This window comes from Neophocaena asiaeorientalis, unplaced genomic scaffold, assembly GCF_003031525.2.
Source record: "Neophocaena asiaeorientalis asiaeorientalis breed wild unplaced genomic scaffold, Neophocaena_asiaeorientalis_V1.1 scaffold387, whole genome shotgun sequence".
NCBI classification, from domain to species: Eukaryota; Metazoa; Chordata; class Mammalia; order Artiodactyla; family Phocoenidae; genus Neophocaena; species Neophocaena asiaeorientalis.
In genome coordinates, this window is record NW_020171976.1 from 87,844 (window position 1) to 108,211 (window position 20,368).

At 36.4% G+C, this 20,368-nt stretch overlaps 1 protein-coding gene across 7 annotated transcripts in view; it reads right to left on the reverse strand.

Annotated features, from left to right (window-relative positions):
- Positions 1–20,368, reverse strand: part of CDC42SE2 (CDC42 small effector 2) — a 112,663-nt gene that overhangs the window by 42,905 nt on the left and 49,390 nt on the right. For all 7 annotated transcript variants that reach the window (XM_024741938.1, XM_024741912.1, XM_024741963.1 and 4 more), the window contains one exon: positions 2,502–2,845. In XM_024741938.1, the coding sequence (XP_024597706.1) occupies positions 2,502–2,555 (54 nt within the window). In that variant the 5' untranslated portion in view covers positions 2,556–2,845. The remainder of the gene's footprint in view (positions 1–2,501; positions 2,846–20,368) is intronic.

Below are 20,368 nucleotides of genomic sequence, written 5' to 3' on the forward strand. Positions count from 1 at the left end.
CATTTGAATCAGTCCTCTACACTGCCTTTCTACAAAGTAGGGATATTTTTCATTTTTCCACTGATAAGTGTAATTTTCCATTTCTATTACATAAATTCATCTACTAAATGTTTTGAGATGATTGTGGTTACATAATGTGATTTTCTGTGTAATTAAACAAATCAAGAGCATGCACATTTATGTTTCCAGAAAAAGGAAAAATGACAACGTATCTATCATACTCACACCTCATTTAGGGTGTGTGGAAATGTGATTCCTAAAAAAGGAAGTTCTACATGAATCTATGCCATCTGAGGTCCTTATCGCATAGTACTGGTGGAAATGCACCACACTTGAGCAAACACTCTTGTTTGACATAAATCCCCTGAAATTATAGAATGCCCTCACCTAGAGTTTCCTCTAGCCACCTTTCATAGAACTGTTGGTTCATACTCTCAGGCTGCAGTAACAGCTTTCATGCTTTTCATGTCTAAGGTCTAAGGTCTTCTAGCAACCCCTGTCTACTGACCCATTCCATCCCCTTCCAATTCTTCACCCATTTCCCTCGAAGAAACCTTAGACTCTCTAAAATATGGAGCACAGTGCCCTTCCTTTGTTTTTTTATATGGCAGTTACCACGTCATCACTTAAAGACACACACCCCTACTATTATGGATTAGAACTGCACATCAGAACAACAACAAAAATGAAGAAAAGTCACTGTAGGAAATGAATCTTATTGCAGAACACACTACACACATGATTGCAGACTGCTGAGGAGGACTCACTGGCTGGGAGTACAGGAAGGAGAAGGTAACTCACTGGCCTACAGGATGCAGTCTGGTCAGGCAGTGCTAACTCTCCATCTGGGCATACAGTAACATTAAACATTCAAACTAGGATATGAGAAAAGGATATGTTCTTCACTTGAAAGAACAAAACCATTCAATGATTTCCTATTTCACAAAGTGTAAAAATCAGTCTTTCCCCAGCCTGGAAGGCCATACATGACCCGGCCCTTAACTATCTCTGACCTCACTTCCCACCACTGCAGCCCTGGCTCACAGCCACTCTGCCCTCCTTGACATTCCTCGTACACATAGAACCCTTGCACTTCCAGAACTCTTGTACTCGCAAGTCCTTCTACATAAGCATGTGCCTTACTGCCTTAAACCTTAGCTTAAATATCACTTGATCAGAGAGGCGTTTCCTGTACACTCTTAATATCCCCATTTCTCCTCTTTTTTCTACTTTCTTTTTCCTTAGAGCAGTTACCATCACCTGGTATCACAGACACCTATTTATTCACTAAATATCTCCTCCACTAGAATGAGAGCCACGAAGCAGAAACTGTTTTGCTCTCTGTTATTTCATCAGTACCTGGCTCACTGTGGAAATACCAGAGTATTAATACATGACAACTGGGCATAGGTGTCTAATTAAAATAACACATTTCAGAGACAAAGAGCATTATAAAACATCAGTACTATATGGGGAAAGTATGTAATATGACTAGAAAAGGGGGAGGTTGTAAATCAATATGCATTGTTTTTGAGGATACTTTAGAAGATTATTACCTTAATTGTGGTGATGACAACGAGTGTATATGTATGTCCAAACTCACCAGTTTGTATACATTAATTATGTGCAATTTTTTGGTATACCAATTATAACTCAATAAAGCTGGGGGGAAAAAAGTCCACCAGCATGCCAATGCACAACAGTAAGTAGGTAAAGAATTCACTACAGTCCTGTAAACAGCTGACATGGTGGGAAACACTATAGAACAGTTAAGTTACTATGCAAGAATTTCCATCCTACCATAGAAAAATGAACTAAAAGAGCTGGTGGAAATACACAAGGTATTATCTAAGTCAGGGGAAAGCTGGCAAAGATTTCATAGCGTTGACATTAGATCTAGGCATCTTAAAGGATGAAGAGAAAATTGGACGTGGATGGCAGAATTTCCGTAGAGGTAATAAAATGTGCACAGGTTAGAAGGGATAAAAGTGGGGCAGGTACCAAGAAGACGTCAGCCAAGACTACTTACTATCCATATGACTTTGCGCAACAAACTGAACCTATTTCAACTGAAAAATAAGGATAATGGTATCTTCCTCAGAGAGCTGCTGTGAGGAAAATGAGATGGTAAATCAAGAAGAATGTGAGGCAACCTAGCTATGACATCTTCCACCACTGATTTCCAAAGCCGACTTGGCTGTTCTATCTCAGATTGTCTCCCTTTCCTCTCATGGCTCCTCCAGAAGCTGGTCTACTTGGTAGAAGAGCATAACCTTCTCAATCATATACAATGGTCTAGCACAGTTCCTCACACGTGGCATTTACTCAAAACACATTTACTTTTTTTTTTCTCCTTTCTTTAACCAGATGTTCAGAATTCCACTGACAGGCCTTAGAACTGCCCTGCAATCACTGCTGGGGTCCTAATTCTCAACTTGAGAACCAGCATTATGTTTAATAAGCACCCCACCCAATCTGTACATGTATTACTTCATACTTACAGGTTGAGGCTGTTCTGCAATACAGCAGTTGAAACACAACCAGAATTCACTCATGCTTACAGTCCAAGTTATAAATGAGCACCAATGAAGTTTCCAAATCTCAATTCAGGAAGCTTCACAAAGCAGGCTTCTCAATATGATAGATGTCCAAAGATGCCAAAATAATAACTTTATTACTTCTCTGTGTTTTTGTTCCTGGAAGTCAAGTATCTTATATAGTCAATCTAACAAACAAAAGGTCAGATTGTTTCCTTTCTTTGCTTTTGATTCTACAGGGACTCGTTTCTGAACCACCAGGAAAGGTATAAAAATTGTTGTCTTGACTCAGGACCTTAACAGGTAGTCTAGAAAAAAGAAGAAAAGAAAAGAAGTTACTTTATTTATCTTACCCTTAGAAACTTTTATTTCTTAAATCTGTGATAAAATTAAGACTATTTCCCCAAAAAGTAAACATTGAAAAAAATCAAGATTTTAATAAATTGATATTCATTCAATAAAAAAATATTTGAGTACTTTCTCAGTGTCAGGTATTAGGAATATAGCAGTTGAAATGAGAGAGTAATCCTTGCCTTCATAGAGCATTCTATTTTATGACTGTAAAAGCTTTCCCCAAAGCCATGACTCTAAACCTTGTAAGACATAAATGACAGCTATTTTTATATTTGTATAGAAGATCTTCAATGAAGATTAATGCATATATGTTCAATGTCACAAATATGGGTAATAAGGCATGAATTTAGGACCCTGATTCTACACAGTCCAGAGGACATGTCCTCCAACATACTAGAGGACAGTGACATGTTAAGATCTAAACATATGTTCAAAGAGAAAGATAAGAAGGAAGAAAATGTACATTCTTGCCACAGTAAAATTCAGAACCTGGAATGCTTATTTTCAAGGAGAGGTGAACATTCCTTATGTCACCCAAACTCCTAAACAAAGAAGTAGCAGTCTTGCAATTGGCTCTGTCCAATAAAGTGGGTAAATACTATGAAGGTTTATAAGCTCAAAAGAATTGTATGTTTCATTTACTTCCTTAGCAAGAATGTAAGAGCAAAGGGTTAAATTCACAACATCATGAATATTATTTCAGGGCTATTTACTTAACAAGCTTAATTCCTCCCTGAATCAAAGACCATGGCCATTAAAATATCATTGTGAAATCTCTTTTAACCAATTTTATGAAAACAAATATGCCTTTGTTTGAAACTGAAACTTCCTTATGCTCATCACTGCTGATGTAGCACATACAAACATGAATTACTCTGTTTCAAATCTACTGGATTTGAAATCTGAGGTTTTAAAATCTATTATTTGATTTATTCCATCATATTTTCTCATCTACATATAGAACTACACAATTTCCTTTTTATTTGTAATTTACCTTTGCCAGAAACCACCTTCAAATACTAATTTTACATTGTAAGGTGTTTTATTTTCTTCTATTTTTAACTGAGTATACATTCCTTTTGTTTAACACTTAAAAGTAATAGATGACTTCCGCATTTACAATCAACATTTTTGCAAATTCAGATTTCCTTCCTATTTAGAGTAAAGCTGTTCCTTATTTTGCAAATTTCAAAATATACATTTTCCCATTCCCATGTACTACTTTGAAAATGACATTCACAATATTTTCTCTTTCTTAATATTTAGTTGAAGAATGACTGTTTAAAAGTACAATAATTTGTGCTTCTATTTTTGGAGATTAGACAGAAAGGATACTTAAGAATAATGACTTAGATAACAGATATGATGAAATACATTTTCAAACCAAGGGGATGTTTGCAACTCCACAGGTTTTTATTTGTTAAGTAAACATATAAATCTAAAAATGTTTCAAACATGCCTTGGAATATCATACCAATACACTTTTTCCATTTTCTTGCTTTTCTAAACAAAATTCCTTTTTAGAATTTTTTTCAAATGTATATATACTTAAAACACATTTATACATAAACATCTTGTAGAGAAATACTGAATCTGTCACAAAAAATTTCAACATTACCACTAATAATAAATATATTAACAGGTACTTTCATTTCTTGAGCTCAAAGTTGCTTAAATCATGTCCATTTTGAAAACCTTACTTTAAAAAAAAAAACCTTAAGATAACAAAAGAGGAGTCACTTTGCAACAACATCAACAACTAAACTTGGCTCTAAACACAGCTCAGCACATTCCACACATAAATGAAGGGTCAAACTGGGCTACAGCACCAGAGAGTATTTCACGAACTCATAGTTTCATTAGACATAAGATTTTAGAAAAGCTTAAGTGAACTGTCAGGCCACTTAGTGACTGGCAGAGATTCCCTGCATTAAAAGTTCAGTCTCTTGACTTTTAAAGAGATTGGCATGAGTAAAAAAGTGCAGTAGTATTCTCTGGTCAAAAATATACCTCCTCCGTCCCCTCCCCACCTCCTCACTTTCCACACCTACAAATGCTACAGATATAAGCTTTATACTTGTGGGAACAGTTTTGCTGCTGACAATATGAAAAATTTATGTCCCAACATCGTACCCACAAATTAATAAAACTGTTTAGGTCAACTTCCAAAGAAACAACAATAAAGCCATGATTTGAAAAACAAGGCAATGAGGCATACCTTTTAAGACAAACAATTTCTTCCCTTTTTTTTTTTTTTAACGTGGAATACTTTAACTCAGTTGAGGTATTGAGCATGCTCAGTTTGTGTGAAACAGAATCAGATGTTTAGAATTTAGACTTTGATATAAGAGATGTGTGGCAGTTGTTAGTATTACACTAATTTTTAGCAATGTTAACTTGGGCAAGTGACAAGCTCTATCATTAGCTATAAAAAATGGAATGCTTCACTGCCAATGTCACAGGTCTGAAATGAGGGCTAAATTACGATGTACATAAGGGCACTGCATATATCATAAAGAGCTATACTGATACAAGATGCTCTTTTATTTGTTATCAAAATTAAAATAGCTAATAGCAGAATGAAGTAGTAAAAATAATTTGTAATAGCTGTAAATTTTTAGGAAACAGCCTAAAAGTCTATTCAAAAAAAAAAAAAAAAAAGAATAAAAATTTTTTTAAATGAACTGAGAGACAATCTACGGAATGGGAGAAAATATTTGCAAACACTGCAACCCACAAGGGCTTAATTGCCAAAATATACAAACAGCTCATACAACTCAACAACGAAAAAAAAATCAAACAACCCAATTGAAAAATGGGCAGAAGACCTAAAGAGACATTTCTCCAAAGAAGAAATACAGGTGGTCAATAAGCACATGAAAAGATGCTCAACATCGCTCATTATTAGAGAAATGCAAATCAAAACTACAATGAGGTACCACCTCACACCGGTCAGAATGGTCTACAAAGAACTAAAAAATTTACAAAGATATATATATATATATATACACACAATGGAATACTACTCAGCCATAAAAAAGAACAAAATAATGCCATCTGCAACAACATGGATGCAACTAAAGATTATTATACTAAGTGAAGTCAGAAAGAGCAAGACAGGGGCTTCCCTGGTGGCGCAGTGGTTGAGAATCTGCCTGCCAATGCAGGGGACATGGGTTCGAGCCCTGGTCTGGGAAGATCCCACATGCCACGGAGCAACTAAGCCCATGCTCCACAGCTACTGAGCCTGCGCGTCTGGAGCCTGTGCTCCGCAACAAGAGAAGGCCACGACAGTGAGAGGTCCGCACACCGCGATGAAGAGTGGCCCCCGCTCACCGCAACTAGAGAAAGCCCTCGCACAGAAACGAAGACCCAACACAGCCATAAATAAATAACTAAATAAATTTTTTTTAAAAAAAAAAGACAAATACCGTATGATATCATTTATATGTGGAATCTAACATATGACACAAATGAACTTACCTATGAAACAGAAACAATCATGGACATAGAGAATAGACTGTGGTTGCCAAGGGGGTGGGGGGTGGGAGAGGGATGAACTGGGAGTTTGGGGTTAGTAGATGCAAACTATTACATATAGAATGGATAAACAACAAGGTCCTAATGTACAGCACAGAGAACTATATTCAATATCCTATGATAAGCCATAATGGAAAAGAATATGAAAAAGAATGTATATATCTGTAACTGAGTCACTTTGCTATACAGCAGAAATTAACACATTATAAATCAACCATACTTCCATTAAAAATTTTTTAAAAAAAAAGAATAAACGAATAGGGACTTCCCTGGTGGTGCAGTGGTTAAGACTGCACTCCCAATGCAGGGGTTCCCTGGTCAGGGAACTAGATCCCACATGCATGGTCCAACTAAGAGTTCGCAGGCCACAACTAAGGAACACACGTGCCCCAACTAAGACCCGGCACAACCAAATAAATAAATATATATATAAAAAAAAGAATAAACAGATAGCATTTTAAACTGAAAAAAAATGAATGGTGCTCCATTCGTACAAAAGAACACTATACAAAATGAAAATGAATGGTAGTTTCATCCAACACACTGGACAATTCTCAGTGCCATGGTACTGAGGGAAAAAAGGCACAAAACAATATACACGGAATGATTTCCTTTATACGAATTTCAAAAACAAGTTCAACTAAACTATTTTGTTTAGAGATGCATATAGAAGTATGAAAGTAAAGCAAGAAAAATTATAACAGAAGTCAGGAAAGTGGTTAGGGCTGAGGGCAGGAATTAAGAATTAGGAAGAGACGCATAAGAGCTCCTGGAACACTGACAATATTCTACCTCTTGACTTAAGTGGTAGTTATACAGGTACTTGCTTTATAATTTTGTATTAAATAGTACATTTATGGTCTATGCAATTTTTAATATATTATATCTTTAAATAACAATTTAAATAATACATAAGTAAAAGAAGCAAATACTAACAATTTCAAGTTGTTTGTAATAGAGTGATGAAAATGCAAAATACAATGTCAAGTAAAAATGAACACACTTTGCTAGAGACTTTGAAGGAACTGGTAAAATTTGGGAGGTTTGAGTGGCGAAAGGGGTGATGAGGTCTGAAGTTCTACCAGATGCCAAAGAGATTTCCACCAGAAATGCAAAAATTACTAATCAATGACCAAATCTGAATTCTCAGTAAAGCTTATTTATAGCTGCACCAGCATTAAATCTGTCCCAATCTAGTTAAAATCATTCTTTGATATTGACTTGTGGTACAAGACCCTATTGGGAAAGAAAAAACAAAAATACAAAAACCAACCCATTCTGAAAAGAGCTTTCAAACTACATACTTATCACAGACCTACTTTTCTGTGGCTAATCAAAGTTCAGTCAAGCCACTGTTCCCTGAACTCAGTTATAAAAGGCACAGACAGGGGTGCATGTAACTACTAAAAATAAGAGGGTTAGTTTTTTTTTCTTAGAATGACTGCTTATAGGTTAGTCTTTCCCACAGTTTCGTATTAATGTAATCACATGGTACTTTCTTTAATATCTGGCTTTTTTAATTCAGCACGTTTTTGAGATTTACCATGATGCTTCTATTAGCTAATTCACATAGATTTCCATTGTGTAGACACAGCACAATTTAACTTCATATTTAGTATTTCCAGTTTTTGGCTGTTAAAAATAATGCTGCTATGAATTAGTGTATACAAATATCCATGTAAACAGAAATTTTCATTTATCCTGAGTAAATATTTAGAAAGAGAATTGCTGAGTCATATTTTAAGTATAATTTTAACTTTATAAGAAACTGTGTACCAGTTTTCCAAATCAGTTGTACCATTTTGCATTTGTAGCAGCAAAGTATGAGAGTTCCAGTTGTTCAACATCCTACCAACACTTTGTATCGTCAATCTTGTTATTTTTAGTCATTCTAGTGGGTATAAAGTACTACCTTGCTGTGGTTTTAATTTGTACTTTCCTGATAACTAATGGTATTTAGTCTTTTCATGTGCTTGCTAGTCATTCATATTATCTTCTTTGGTTAGGTATATTCAGATCTTTTGCCCATTTTTTAATTTAGTTGCCTTATTCAGTTGTGCTCTTTACATACTCTAGATCAAGCCCTTTGTCTGATAAGTGTATTGTGAAGATTTTTTCCTGGTCTTTGTCTTTCCATTTTTAAAAAAAATAGCACCTTTCGGGACTTCCCTGGTGGTCCAGTGGTAGAGAATCCGCCTTTCAATGAAGGGGACGTGGGTTCGATCCCTGGTCAGGGAACTAAGACCCCACATGCCGCGGAGCAACTAAGCCCACGCACTACAACTACAGAGCCCACAAACTACAGAGCCCACACGCCCTGGAGCCTGCGCATCACAACTAGAGAGAAAAACTGCGTGCCACAACTAGAAAGATGCCCGTGCACTGGAACAAAAGATCCCACATGCCTCAACGAAGATCCTTCATGCAGCAACTAGACCCGACACAGCCAAATAAATAAATATTTTAAAAAACAGCATCTTTCAAAGAGTTTAAGTTTTTTAATTTAACAAAATCTAGTTTATCTATTTCATCTTCTATGATTTGTGTTTTGTGTTCTAAGAAATTTCTGCATATCCCCCAAACATAGCTTTCCTTGTATTTTTTCTTCTAAAACTTTTAGTTTTTACTTTTCAGTCTATATCAATTTTTAGTTATTTCTGGTGGTATAAAGTAAAGGTCAAAGATTCCTTTTTTACATGGATATAGCCCATTGTTCCAGCTCATCTGCTGAAGGCTATCTCTTTGCCTATTGACTTGATTTGGCACTTTTCACTGAAAATCATATAACTGTAGGTTTGTGTCCATTTCTGGGCTGATTATTACACTGGTTTATGCCTATACTAGAACCAGACTGTCTTGGCTGATATACTTTTTTTATTATTACTATTTTACTTTTTTTTTTGGCTGTGTTGGGTCTTAGTTGTGGCATGCGGGGATCTTCGTTGCAGCATGCGGGATCTTTCATTGGGGTGCACGGGCTCTTCGTTGTGGCATGCAGGCTTCTCTCTAGTTGTGGCGCACGGGCTCCAGAGCGTGCAGGTTCAGTAGCTGCGGCGTGCGGGCTTAGCTGCCCCGCAGAGAATGTGGGATCTTAGTTCCCAGACAAGGGATCAAACCCGCATCTCCTACACTGGAAGGCAGATTCTTAACCACTGGACCACCAGGGAAGTCCCTTGACTGCTATACTTTTATACTAAGACTTGAAGTCAGGTAGTGATAAGTCTTCCAAATTATTCTTTTCCAAGGTTACTTTGGATTGTCTAGATGCTTTGCATTTCCATATGCATTTGAGAATCAGTTAGTCAGTTTCTACAAAAAAAAGCCTCCTCCGAATCTGATTAGGATTGCATTTATTTTGACAATTATTTGGAGATTTACATTTTAACAATAGAGTATCTAACCCATTAACATGGCACATCCAATAGTCTGTAGTTCTAAGTGTACAGGTTTTCTGTGTGTTTTGTTCCTTTGTTTTTTAACTTTGTTTACAGCTTTCATATGAAAGCTTTTTTATTTTGGCTGTGCTGCGTGGCTTGCGGGATCTCAGTTCCCCGACCAGGGATGGAACCTGGGGCTACGGCAGTGAAAGCGCCAAGTCCTAAACACGAGACTGCCAGGGAACTTCCCATATGAAAGCTTTAAAGACTTATGTAGTCAAACATCAATTTCCATCACAGATTAGGTGGTTTATCTTACTTTGGACAAATTTTCATCATGGACGGGGGATCTCTTTTACTTATCCCAGGATTATTAACCTATCATCCCACATAGTTTCATTTAGGTTTACTTTATAAATTAACTTGGACATTAATATTTTATGGGTATAGTTAGGTAACATTTTCAGTCTACTCAGGCTTTTTCTTTCTAACATCTTCCTTTTCGTCTTAATTAAAAACTCAAGTACTTAATGCCAAAGATATACATATGTAGGGGAGAGATTCTTATATTGGCTCAAACCTGAAAGAGTTTGCAACACAGAGCAAAGTAATAACATGAGAAAACTACTGTCCCCTTCTCTAATGCCCACACTTCTCCCCCCTGTAAGAGACTGAATACCATGCTTCCTCTCTTTAACAATAAATCCTCCTTTTCCTTTCCTGCTACTTTCTTTTTTCCAGTTTCTCTCTCTCCCTTTTTCTTACTCCCTTTTCCATGTCTTCATCCACTCTCCTTAAACCCTTTGTTAGCTATGTAGAGTTAGAAATAACAATTTTGTGACACATAGTAGATTCCCAATTTATTAGTTCATGGATTGAAAGCTATCTTAACACTCTGAACTTTTCTCCCGCTTCTAGGTAGATATTTACACCCACCTGCTAATGAACATCTCATGTGGTCTCCTTGTTCATTTAAACACATTATTTTTAACACTAAATTCACATATCTGTGTCTGCGTTACCTTTCTTGGTGGGTGGCACCACCATGCAATGTTTACCAAGCAAAACATACTCAAAGTCTATCCCACTACGTGCAGTTCTGTGAATAAAACCATACTGTAAAATGTTTTCTTATGTGTAAACAAGTCTTTACTGTTATTCAAAAATTAATACAAGCACAAAGATTTTTTAAAATCGATACATAATAAAAAGCTATTGAAAATGGCAAATCAGACCTATCCCGAGGGAACCTACCTCAACATAATAAAGGCCATGTACGACAAACCCACAGCAAACATTGTCCTCAATGGTGAAAAACTGAAATCTTTCCTCTCAGATCAGGAACAAGACAAGGATGTCCACTCTGACCATTATTATTCAACATTGTTTTGGAAGTCCTAGCCACGGCAATCAGAGAAGAAAAAGAAATAAAAGGAATACAAACCGGAAAAGAAGAAGTAAAACTGTCACTGTTTCCACATGAAATGATACTATACATAGAGAATCCTAAAAATGCCACCAGAAAACTACTAGAGCTAATCAATGAATTTGGTAAAGTTGCAGGATACAAAATTAATGCACAGAAATCTCCTGCATTCCTATACACTAATGATGAAAAATCAGAAAGAGAAATTATGGAAACACTCCCATTTACCACTGCAACAAAAGAATAAAATACCTAGGAATAAACCTACCTAGGTAAACAAAAGACCTGTATGCAGAAAACTATAAGACACTGATGAAAAACATTAAAGATGATACCAACAAATAAAGAGATATACCATGTTCTTGGATTGGAAGAATCAATATTGTAGAAATGACTATACTACCCAAAGCAATCTACAGATTCAATGCAATCCCTATCAAATTACCAATGGCATTTTTTTTACAGAACTAGAACAAAAAATCTTAAAATTTGTATGGATACACAAAAGACCCCGAATAGCCAATGCAGTCTTGAGGGAAGAAAACGGAGCTGGAGGAATCAGACTCCCTGACTTCAGACTATACTACAGAGCTACAGTAATCAAGACAATATGATACTGGCACAAAAACAGAAACATAGATCAATGGAACAAGATAGAAAGCCCAGAGATAAACCCACGCACCTATGGTCAACTAATCTAGGACAAAGGATGCAAAGATATACAATGGAGAAACTGGGAAACTGGACACAGCTACATGTAAAAGAATGAAATTAGAAAACTCGCTAAAACCATACACAAAAATAAACTCAAAATGGATTAGAGACTTAAATGTAAGACCAGACACTATAAAACTCTTAGAGGAAAACACTGGAAGAACACTCTTACATAAATCACAGCAAGATCTTTTTTGATCCACCTCCTAGAGTAATGGAAATAAAAACAAAATAAACAAATGGGACCTAATGAAACTTCAAAGCTTTTGCACAGCAAAGGAAACCATAAACAAGACGAAAAGACAACCCTCAGAATGGGAGAAAATATTTGCAAAGGAATCAACGGACAAAGGATTAATCTCCAACATATATAAACAGCCCATCCAGGTCAATATGAAAGAAAAAAACAACCCAATCCAAAATTGGGCAGAAGACCTAAATAGACATTTCTCCAAAGAAGACATACAGATGGCCAAGAAGCACATGAAAAGCTGCTCAACCTCACTAATTATTAGAGAAATGCAAGTAAAAAGTACAATGAGGTATCACCTCATACCAGTTAGAATGGGCATCATCAGAAAATCTACAAAGAACAAATGCTGGAGAGGCTGTGGAGGAAAGGCAACCCTCATGCACTGTTGGTGGATATGTAAATTGTTACAGCCACTATGGAGGTTCCTTAAAAAACTAAAAATAGAATTACCATATGATCTAGCAATCCCACTACTGGGCATATACCCAGAGAAAACCGTAATTCAAAAAGACACATGCACCCCAACATTCAATGCAGCAGTATTTACAATAGCCAGATCATGGAAGCAACCTAAATTCCCATTGACACACAAATGGATAAAGAAGTTGTGGTACATATATACAATGGAATATTACTCAGTCATAAAAAGGAACAAAATTGAGTCATTTGTTGAGACGTGGATGGATCCAGAGACTGTCATACAAAGTGAAGTAAGTCAGAGAGAGAAAATCAAATATCGTATATTAACGCATGTATGTGGAACCTAGAAAAATGGTACAGATGAACTGGTTTGCAGGGCAGAAGTTGAGACACAGATGTAGAGAATAAACATATGGACACCAAGGGGGAAAACCACGGTGGGGTGGAGATGGTGGTGTGAATTGGGCGACTGGGATTGACATGTATACATTGATGTGTATAAAACTGATGACTATTAAGAACCTGCAGTATAAAAAAACAAACAAAAAAAACAACTAATACTAAACTTTCTTTGGGTTATTTGTATGGAAATATGTTAATATAAATGTTTCAGACATTACAGGAAATTTCTAAAAATCTTACATGTTCTGGTATAATGTTCTAAGTCATAATTCTAGTCATTACTTTAAAATGTATATCTCAGAAATAACTAAATTTCCTTGTCTACTGCATTATTATGAACTTTCATCAAATCTTTAACCGTGGTCATTTTTAAGTCATTTGTCATTTACAGACAGTTCTGGGTGTACTGTGATGTTTTTGCAAAAATGTTCCTATAAAAGGGTTCCATCTTCAAGGAATTCATGGAAAAGACTCTGAGAAGTACAGGTTTCTGGTAACTGACTATACTGCTGAACTGAATGAATAAGCATTTTCAGAACTCTAATGGAAAACTGATGAATTCATAAAAGTGCTAACAAAAGATCAAGATGAAAAAAAATTAATTACATGGGACTGAGTCAACTGATGAGGATGATTATAATCTTGGTGACTTTCCCTTTGAATAAAAAACCAAAAACCCCCACAAGGACTCAGAGGCAAAAATATACAAATCAATTTTCACTGCAAAGTAAAGGACCTGTTACAGTAGAGGATTACTGGACTGAATGTCAATATTATGACATAGTATGAGTGTGTTCCGTGTTTGGTAATTGCAATCATTGTTGCTTTTGTTGTGGTCAGCCGTTTACAATGCTTGGTGTCATTTTATTTATCTCTTGTAAAAATAAAATACAGTGTGTGTGGAAAAAAAAAAAAATCTTCCAACAAACAACAGTCCAAGACCAGTTGGCTTCACAGGTGAATTCTATAAAACATTTAGAAAAGAGCTAACACCAATCCTTCTCAACTCTTCCAAAAATCTGCAGAGGGAGAAACACTCCCAAATTCATTCTACAAAGCCACCATCACCCTGATACCAAAACCAAAAAAGATATCACAAAAAAGAAAATTATAGACCAATATCACTGCTGAACACAGAAGCAAAAATCCTGAACAAAATACTAGCAAACAGAATCTAACAACATATTAAAAGGGTCATACACCATGATCAAGTGGGATTTACCCGAGGGATGCAACAATTCTTCAATATACATATACACAAATCAATCTATGTGATACACAACATTAACAAATTAAGGAATAAAAACCATATGATCATCTCAATAGATGCAGGAAAAGCTTTTGACAAAATTCAACATCCATTTATGATAAAAACTCTCCAGAAAATGGGCACACTCAATGGTGAAAAGCTGAAAGCATTTCCAGTAGGATCAGGAAGAAGACAAGGATGTCCACTCTCGCCACTCTTATTCAACAGTTTTGGAAGTCCTAGCCACAGCAGAGAATAAAAAGAAATAAAAGGAATACAAATTGGAAAAGAAGAAGTAAAACTGTCACTATTTGCCAATGACATGATACTATCCTAAAGATGCCACAAGAAAACTACTAGAATTAATCAATGAATTTGGTAAGGTTTCAGGATACAAAATTAATACACTGAAATCTCTGGCATTCCTATACACCAACAATGAAAAATCAGAAAGAGATATTAAGGAAACACTCCCACTTACCACTGCAACAAAAAGAATAAAATACCTAGGAATAAACCTGCCTAAGGAGGCGAAAAACTTGTACTCAGAAAACTATAAACACTGATGAAAGAAATCAAAGATAACACAAACAGATGGAGAAATATACCATGTTCTTGGATTGGAAGAATCAATATTGTGAAAATGACTATACTACTTAAAGCAATCTAGAGATTCGATGCAATCCCTATCAAACTACCAGTGGCATTCTTCACAGAATTAGAACAAAATATCTTACAACTCATATGGAAACAGAAAAGACTCTGAATAGCCAAAACAATCTTAAGAAAAATGGAGTTGGAGGAATCAGCCTCCCTGACTTCAAACTATTATACCACAAAGCTACGGTAATCAAGACAGTATGGTACTGGCACAAAAAAAGAAATATCAATCAATGGTTCAGGATACAATGCACAGAGATAAACCCAACACATATGGGCACCTAATGTGCGACAAAGTAGGCAAGAATATACAGTGGAGAAAGACAGCCTCTTCAATAAGTGCTGCTGGGAAAACTGGACAGCTACATGTGAAAGAATGAAATTAGAACACTCCCTAACACCATACACAAAGGTAAACTCCAAATGGATTAAAGACTTAAATGTAAGACCAGACACTATAAAACTTTTAGAGGAAAACATAGGAAAAGCACTCGACATAAACCACAGCAAGATCTTTTTTGACCCACCTCCTAGAGTAACAGAAATAAAAACAAAAATAAACAAATGGGACTTAAAACTTTAAAGCTTTTGACAGCAAAGGAAACCATAAACAAGACAAAAAGACAAGCCTCAGAATGGGAGAAAATACTTGCAAATGAAACAACAGACAAAGGATTAATCTCTAAAATATACGAACAGCTCATGGAGCTCAATATCAAAAAAACAAACAATCCAGTTAAAAAATGGGCAGAAGACCTAAATAGACATTTCACCAAGGAAGACATACAGATGGCCAAGAGGCACATGAAAAGATGCTCAGCATCACTAAATGCAAATCAAAACCACAATGAGGTATCCCCTCACACCACTCAGAATGGCCATTATCAAAAATGCTAGAAACAATAAATGCTAGAGAGCGTGTGGCGAAAAGGGAACCCTCCTGCACTGCTGGTGGGAATGTAAATTGATACAACCACTATGGAAAACAGTATGGAGGTTCCTTAAAAAACTAAAAATAGAACTACCATATGACCCAGCAATCCCACTACTGGGCATATACCCTGAGAAAGCCATAATTCAAAAGGAGACATGCACTACAATGTTCACTGCAGCACTATTTACAATAGCCAGGACATGGAACTAACCTAAATGTCCATCGACAGATGAATGGATAAAGAAGATGTGGCACATATATACAATGGAATATTACTCAGCCATAATAAGAAACAAAACTGAGTTATTTGTAGTGAGGTAGACGGACCTAGAGTCTGTCATACAGAGTGAAGTAAGCAGTAAAAGAAAAACAAATACCGTATGCTAACACACATATATGGAATCTAAAAAAAAACAAACAAAAACAAATGGTACTGACGAACCTACCTGCAGGGCAGAGATAAAGAGGGAGACAAAGAGAATGGACTTGATGACATGGGGTGGGAGGGCAAAGCTGGGGAGAAGCGAGAGTAACATCCGACATATATACACTACTGAATGTAAAATAGTTGCCTGGTGGGAAGCAGCGGCATAAGCAAAGGGAGATCGGTTCAGTGCTTTGCCGATGACCTAGAGGGGTGGGATAGGGAGGAGGGGTGGGAGGCTCAAGAGGGAGGGGATATGGGGACATATGTATGCATATGGCTGATTCGCTTTGTTGTGCAACAGAAACTAACATGGTATCGTGAAGTAATTATACTCCAATAAAGATCTATTAAAAAATTTAAAAATAGAATAAAATGAGGTAGTTTCATATTTTAAATGATCTTCAAAATATCCTGAAAAACTTATTTAAATAAATCTGCGATTCTCCTTGCTTAGCCCACACATAAACTTTTAAAGAATAAGATGTATTTTTAACTAAAATTTTAAAAACTGACTTAGAATTAAAATGAACCAATACAGAGTATCCAGATTATATAAAAAAGACTTGAAAGGCCCTGAAAGCATTCACAGACTTGACTATGGACCAGTTAGTGCTGTGACAACTGTTGAAGAAAAAGTTAAAAATATATCTACGTGGGATTCCAGTTGGTGGTTTAAATAGTTTTTTTGGTTGCTTAGAGAAAATAATGTAAGGAAAAAATACTTCTCTATCATCTTTTATCTTCCAGCTCCAGAATGAAATTTAATATATTTCTATAAAAAGTGTTAACAATTTACATGTAAACATCAATATAGGAATGTTTTAAAATAGGTTATCTTATAGTATGCTAATCTCAAAGGTAATAGTCAAGTAAGTTCAACTTGGGGACAACACAACACCTCAACACAAAGAAAATATATAATACTTGTGTCTTAGCTATTGAAAAAGAGTCTTCTATTGCTATAATAAACTTTAAGTGCAGTGTATCAGTTAGGAAATTTAAAAGTACACATACATTTAGCTTCCTTTTTGGTTTTTCTTTCCTCAAATTAAATCAGGAAATCGATAATCCTTTCTGATGCTACCTCTTAACTGGATAACAGAAACAAACTTCAGCATATATCTGAATGCAGGATTTCACCATACATGGATACATGTATTATATACAGCTGACCACTGAACAGTGCAGCGGGTTAGGGGGTTGAGATCCTTCCTATGGTAGAATATCCAGGTATAACCTTAGAGTCGGCCCTCTGTATACATAGTTCCACATTTACAGATTCAGTCAACCATGGATCGTGTAGGACATATTTACTGGGAAAAAATATCCACATATAAGTGGACCCAAGCTATTCAAACCCATGATGTTCAAGGGTCAACTGTACACATGCATGTATTTGACAGATATTGTTGAGCAATCACTATGTACTAGCCCCTGTAAATATGACAATGTCGAGAGAGTGGTTCAAACAAAACTGAACGCTTTAAAAAAATTATTACTCACTAACTAGGCTAAATATAAATATGTAATAAGCACCAAAATGCAGTGTCACCTTCTACTTCAAGAGGTACTTCACTTTCGGATTTCATTCAGTTAAGTCCCAGGACTCTGACAAGGAGAGCTAGGTATCCAAGTAGTCCACGGTTGGGGCATATTCACTAAGGTCCTGATGTAGAAATCTTACTATTCCCGTATGTTTCAGCCCCTGATGGAGTCAGATAAGATTTTTAAAAATCTCAGGGGCTTCCCTGGTAGCGCAGTGGTTGAGAGTCTGCCTGCCGATGCAGGGGACACGGGTTCGTGCCCCGGTCCGGGAAGATCCCACATGCCACGGAGCGGCTGCGCCCGTGAGCCATGGCCGCTGAGCCTGCGCGTCCGGAGCCTGGGCTCCGCAACGGGAGAGGCCACCGCAGTGAGAGGCCCACGTACCGCAAAAACAAACAAACAAACAAAAATCTCAGTTATATAGATGATAACTGTAGGTTGCTCAAGGTTCAATGAGAAGACTAAGCTCTATTTAAGAGGAAAAGTGAATCACCAGAATGCCTGCATATGTGGCAATGAAAGCAAATAGAATGCAACTGAACATATGAGGAATTCACCAAAAAGTGAGTATTTTTGTGCTGTATCACACATTGGGTTTTCAATAATTCTTTACAGAGAAAAATACAGTGACAAAAATCTCCTATTTGGACATGCTGATGGAACATTTTTTCCTACAACTGTGTAAGTCTCCACAACTTCATCTTCCAACGGGCTGGGGCTCTGCCTCACTTCCATCACACAGTCCAGACACTCTTTAATGAATACCCATCACCATGCTAGACAGGCCATTATGTTCCAAAATTTGGACTGCCTCTGAAATAGTAGCCACCCAAATCACAACTATTACACCACACTATTTTTAGCGGGGACATGTAAAAAGAAAACTAGAGTTGGGACCACATATTCCTTAGAGACTTGAGGAACTGAAGGCATTCAACCTGGCTACCATTTCAACCATCCAAGATTGTGTGCCACCTATAAAACGCCTGAGATGAATCAGACCATAAGATAGCCATGTGCTGTATCACACAGGAGGTACCTACCGAGCATTACAGAAATAACTATGGTTGTTCCTTAATACAAATGTGACTACTTGTTTAGGTATAATGTAGGTAACTAAATAACAGATTTTTTAAATATTCAAACCTTTCTGAATCACCTTATAAAATAACAACCTTAAACAATAATGGGGGAAAAAAGTTTTGGGTTTTTGTTTTGTTTTGTTTTGTTGTTTTGCAGTACGCGGGCCTCTCACTGTTGTGGCCTCTCCCGTTGCGGAGCACAGGCTCCAGACGCGCAGGCTCAGCGGCCATGGCTCACGGGCCCAGCCGCTCCGCGGCATGTGGGATCTTCCCAGACCGGGGCACAAACCGGTGTCCCCTGCATTGGCAGGCGGACTCTCAACCACTGTGCCACCAGGGAAGCCCGGAAAAAAGTTTTTAAATACCGTTTAAAACAGGATCTTCATTTTCATATTCAAAGGAAAGCTTGTAATAATGGAAAATTTTAATAATGATGTTATGATGATGAAAATACTAACAGAAGCAGAAAATACTAACCACTCAACAAAGAACGTGAACTAGACAAGCAACAAGGATATACCGTACAGCACAGGGAAATACAACTTTATTTTGTAATAACTTTAAATGAAGTATAAGCTATAAAAATACTGAATCACTATTCTGTACACCTGAAACTAACATAATATTGTTAATTAAGAGGGAGTTCCCTGGTGCCCTACTGGATATGATTCTGGGCTTTCACTGCCATGGCCCAGGTTTAATCCCTCGTCGGGGAACTAAGATCCCACAAGCTGTGCAGCTCAGCCAAAAAAAAAAGATCGTCAATCAACTATACTTCAATATTTTTAAAAATAAAAGAACATGGACTATTTCTGGTGCATAAACTTAAATCATAGCAGGTCACATGAGAAATTCAATATTTTGGATTTTTCCAGTCTATTTTTGTTTTATATTAAAAAAAAATCAGTGATGACAGAAAATTTCCCTAAATTATAAAGAAAGGTTCAACTAAATTGTAAACCCCTGATAAGGGAAAAAAAAAATTGAGCACTAGTCACATATTACTCTACATACTTTGACAAATACTATCTGATTTCTACAATCCTAAGAGGTAAGCATTATCCTTACTTTGGAAATAAAGAAACCACAGCTCAGACATATTAATAACTTAACCGTAGACCATTTTCTCTATATTCTTTTTTTAAGGTCTAGTTCAATGCTACCTTAAATTACTATTATTTATGACATACTGATTCTTATAAGCTCCATCAAGGCAGACTCCATCCAAATTATTATATCTCTTATAGCACTTAACATGGTAACTTGTCCCAGTATTTGCAAAAATAAAAAAGAAAGAAAAAAATGAATTAAAACAAGATTCTACCATTTATTAGCTAAGTGGCATTAGTCTATAACCTTTCTGAATTAAAGTTTTCTCTTATAAGGATTATACCAACATTGCAGGATTACTGTAAGGAAGGGTTGGTTTCTCTACCTCCACACTACTG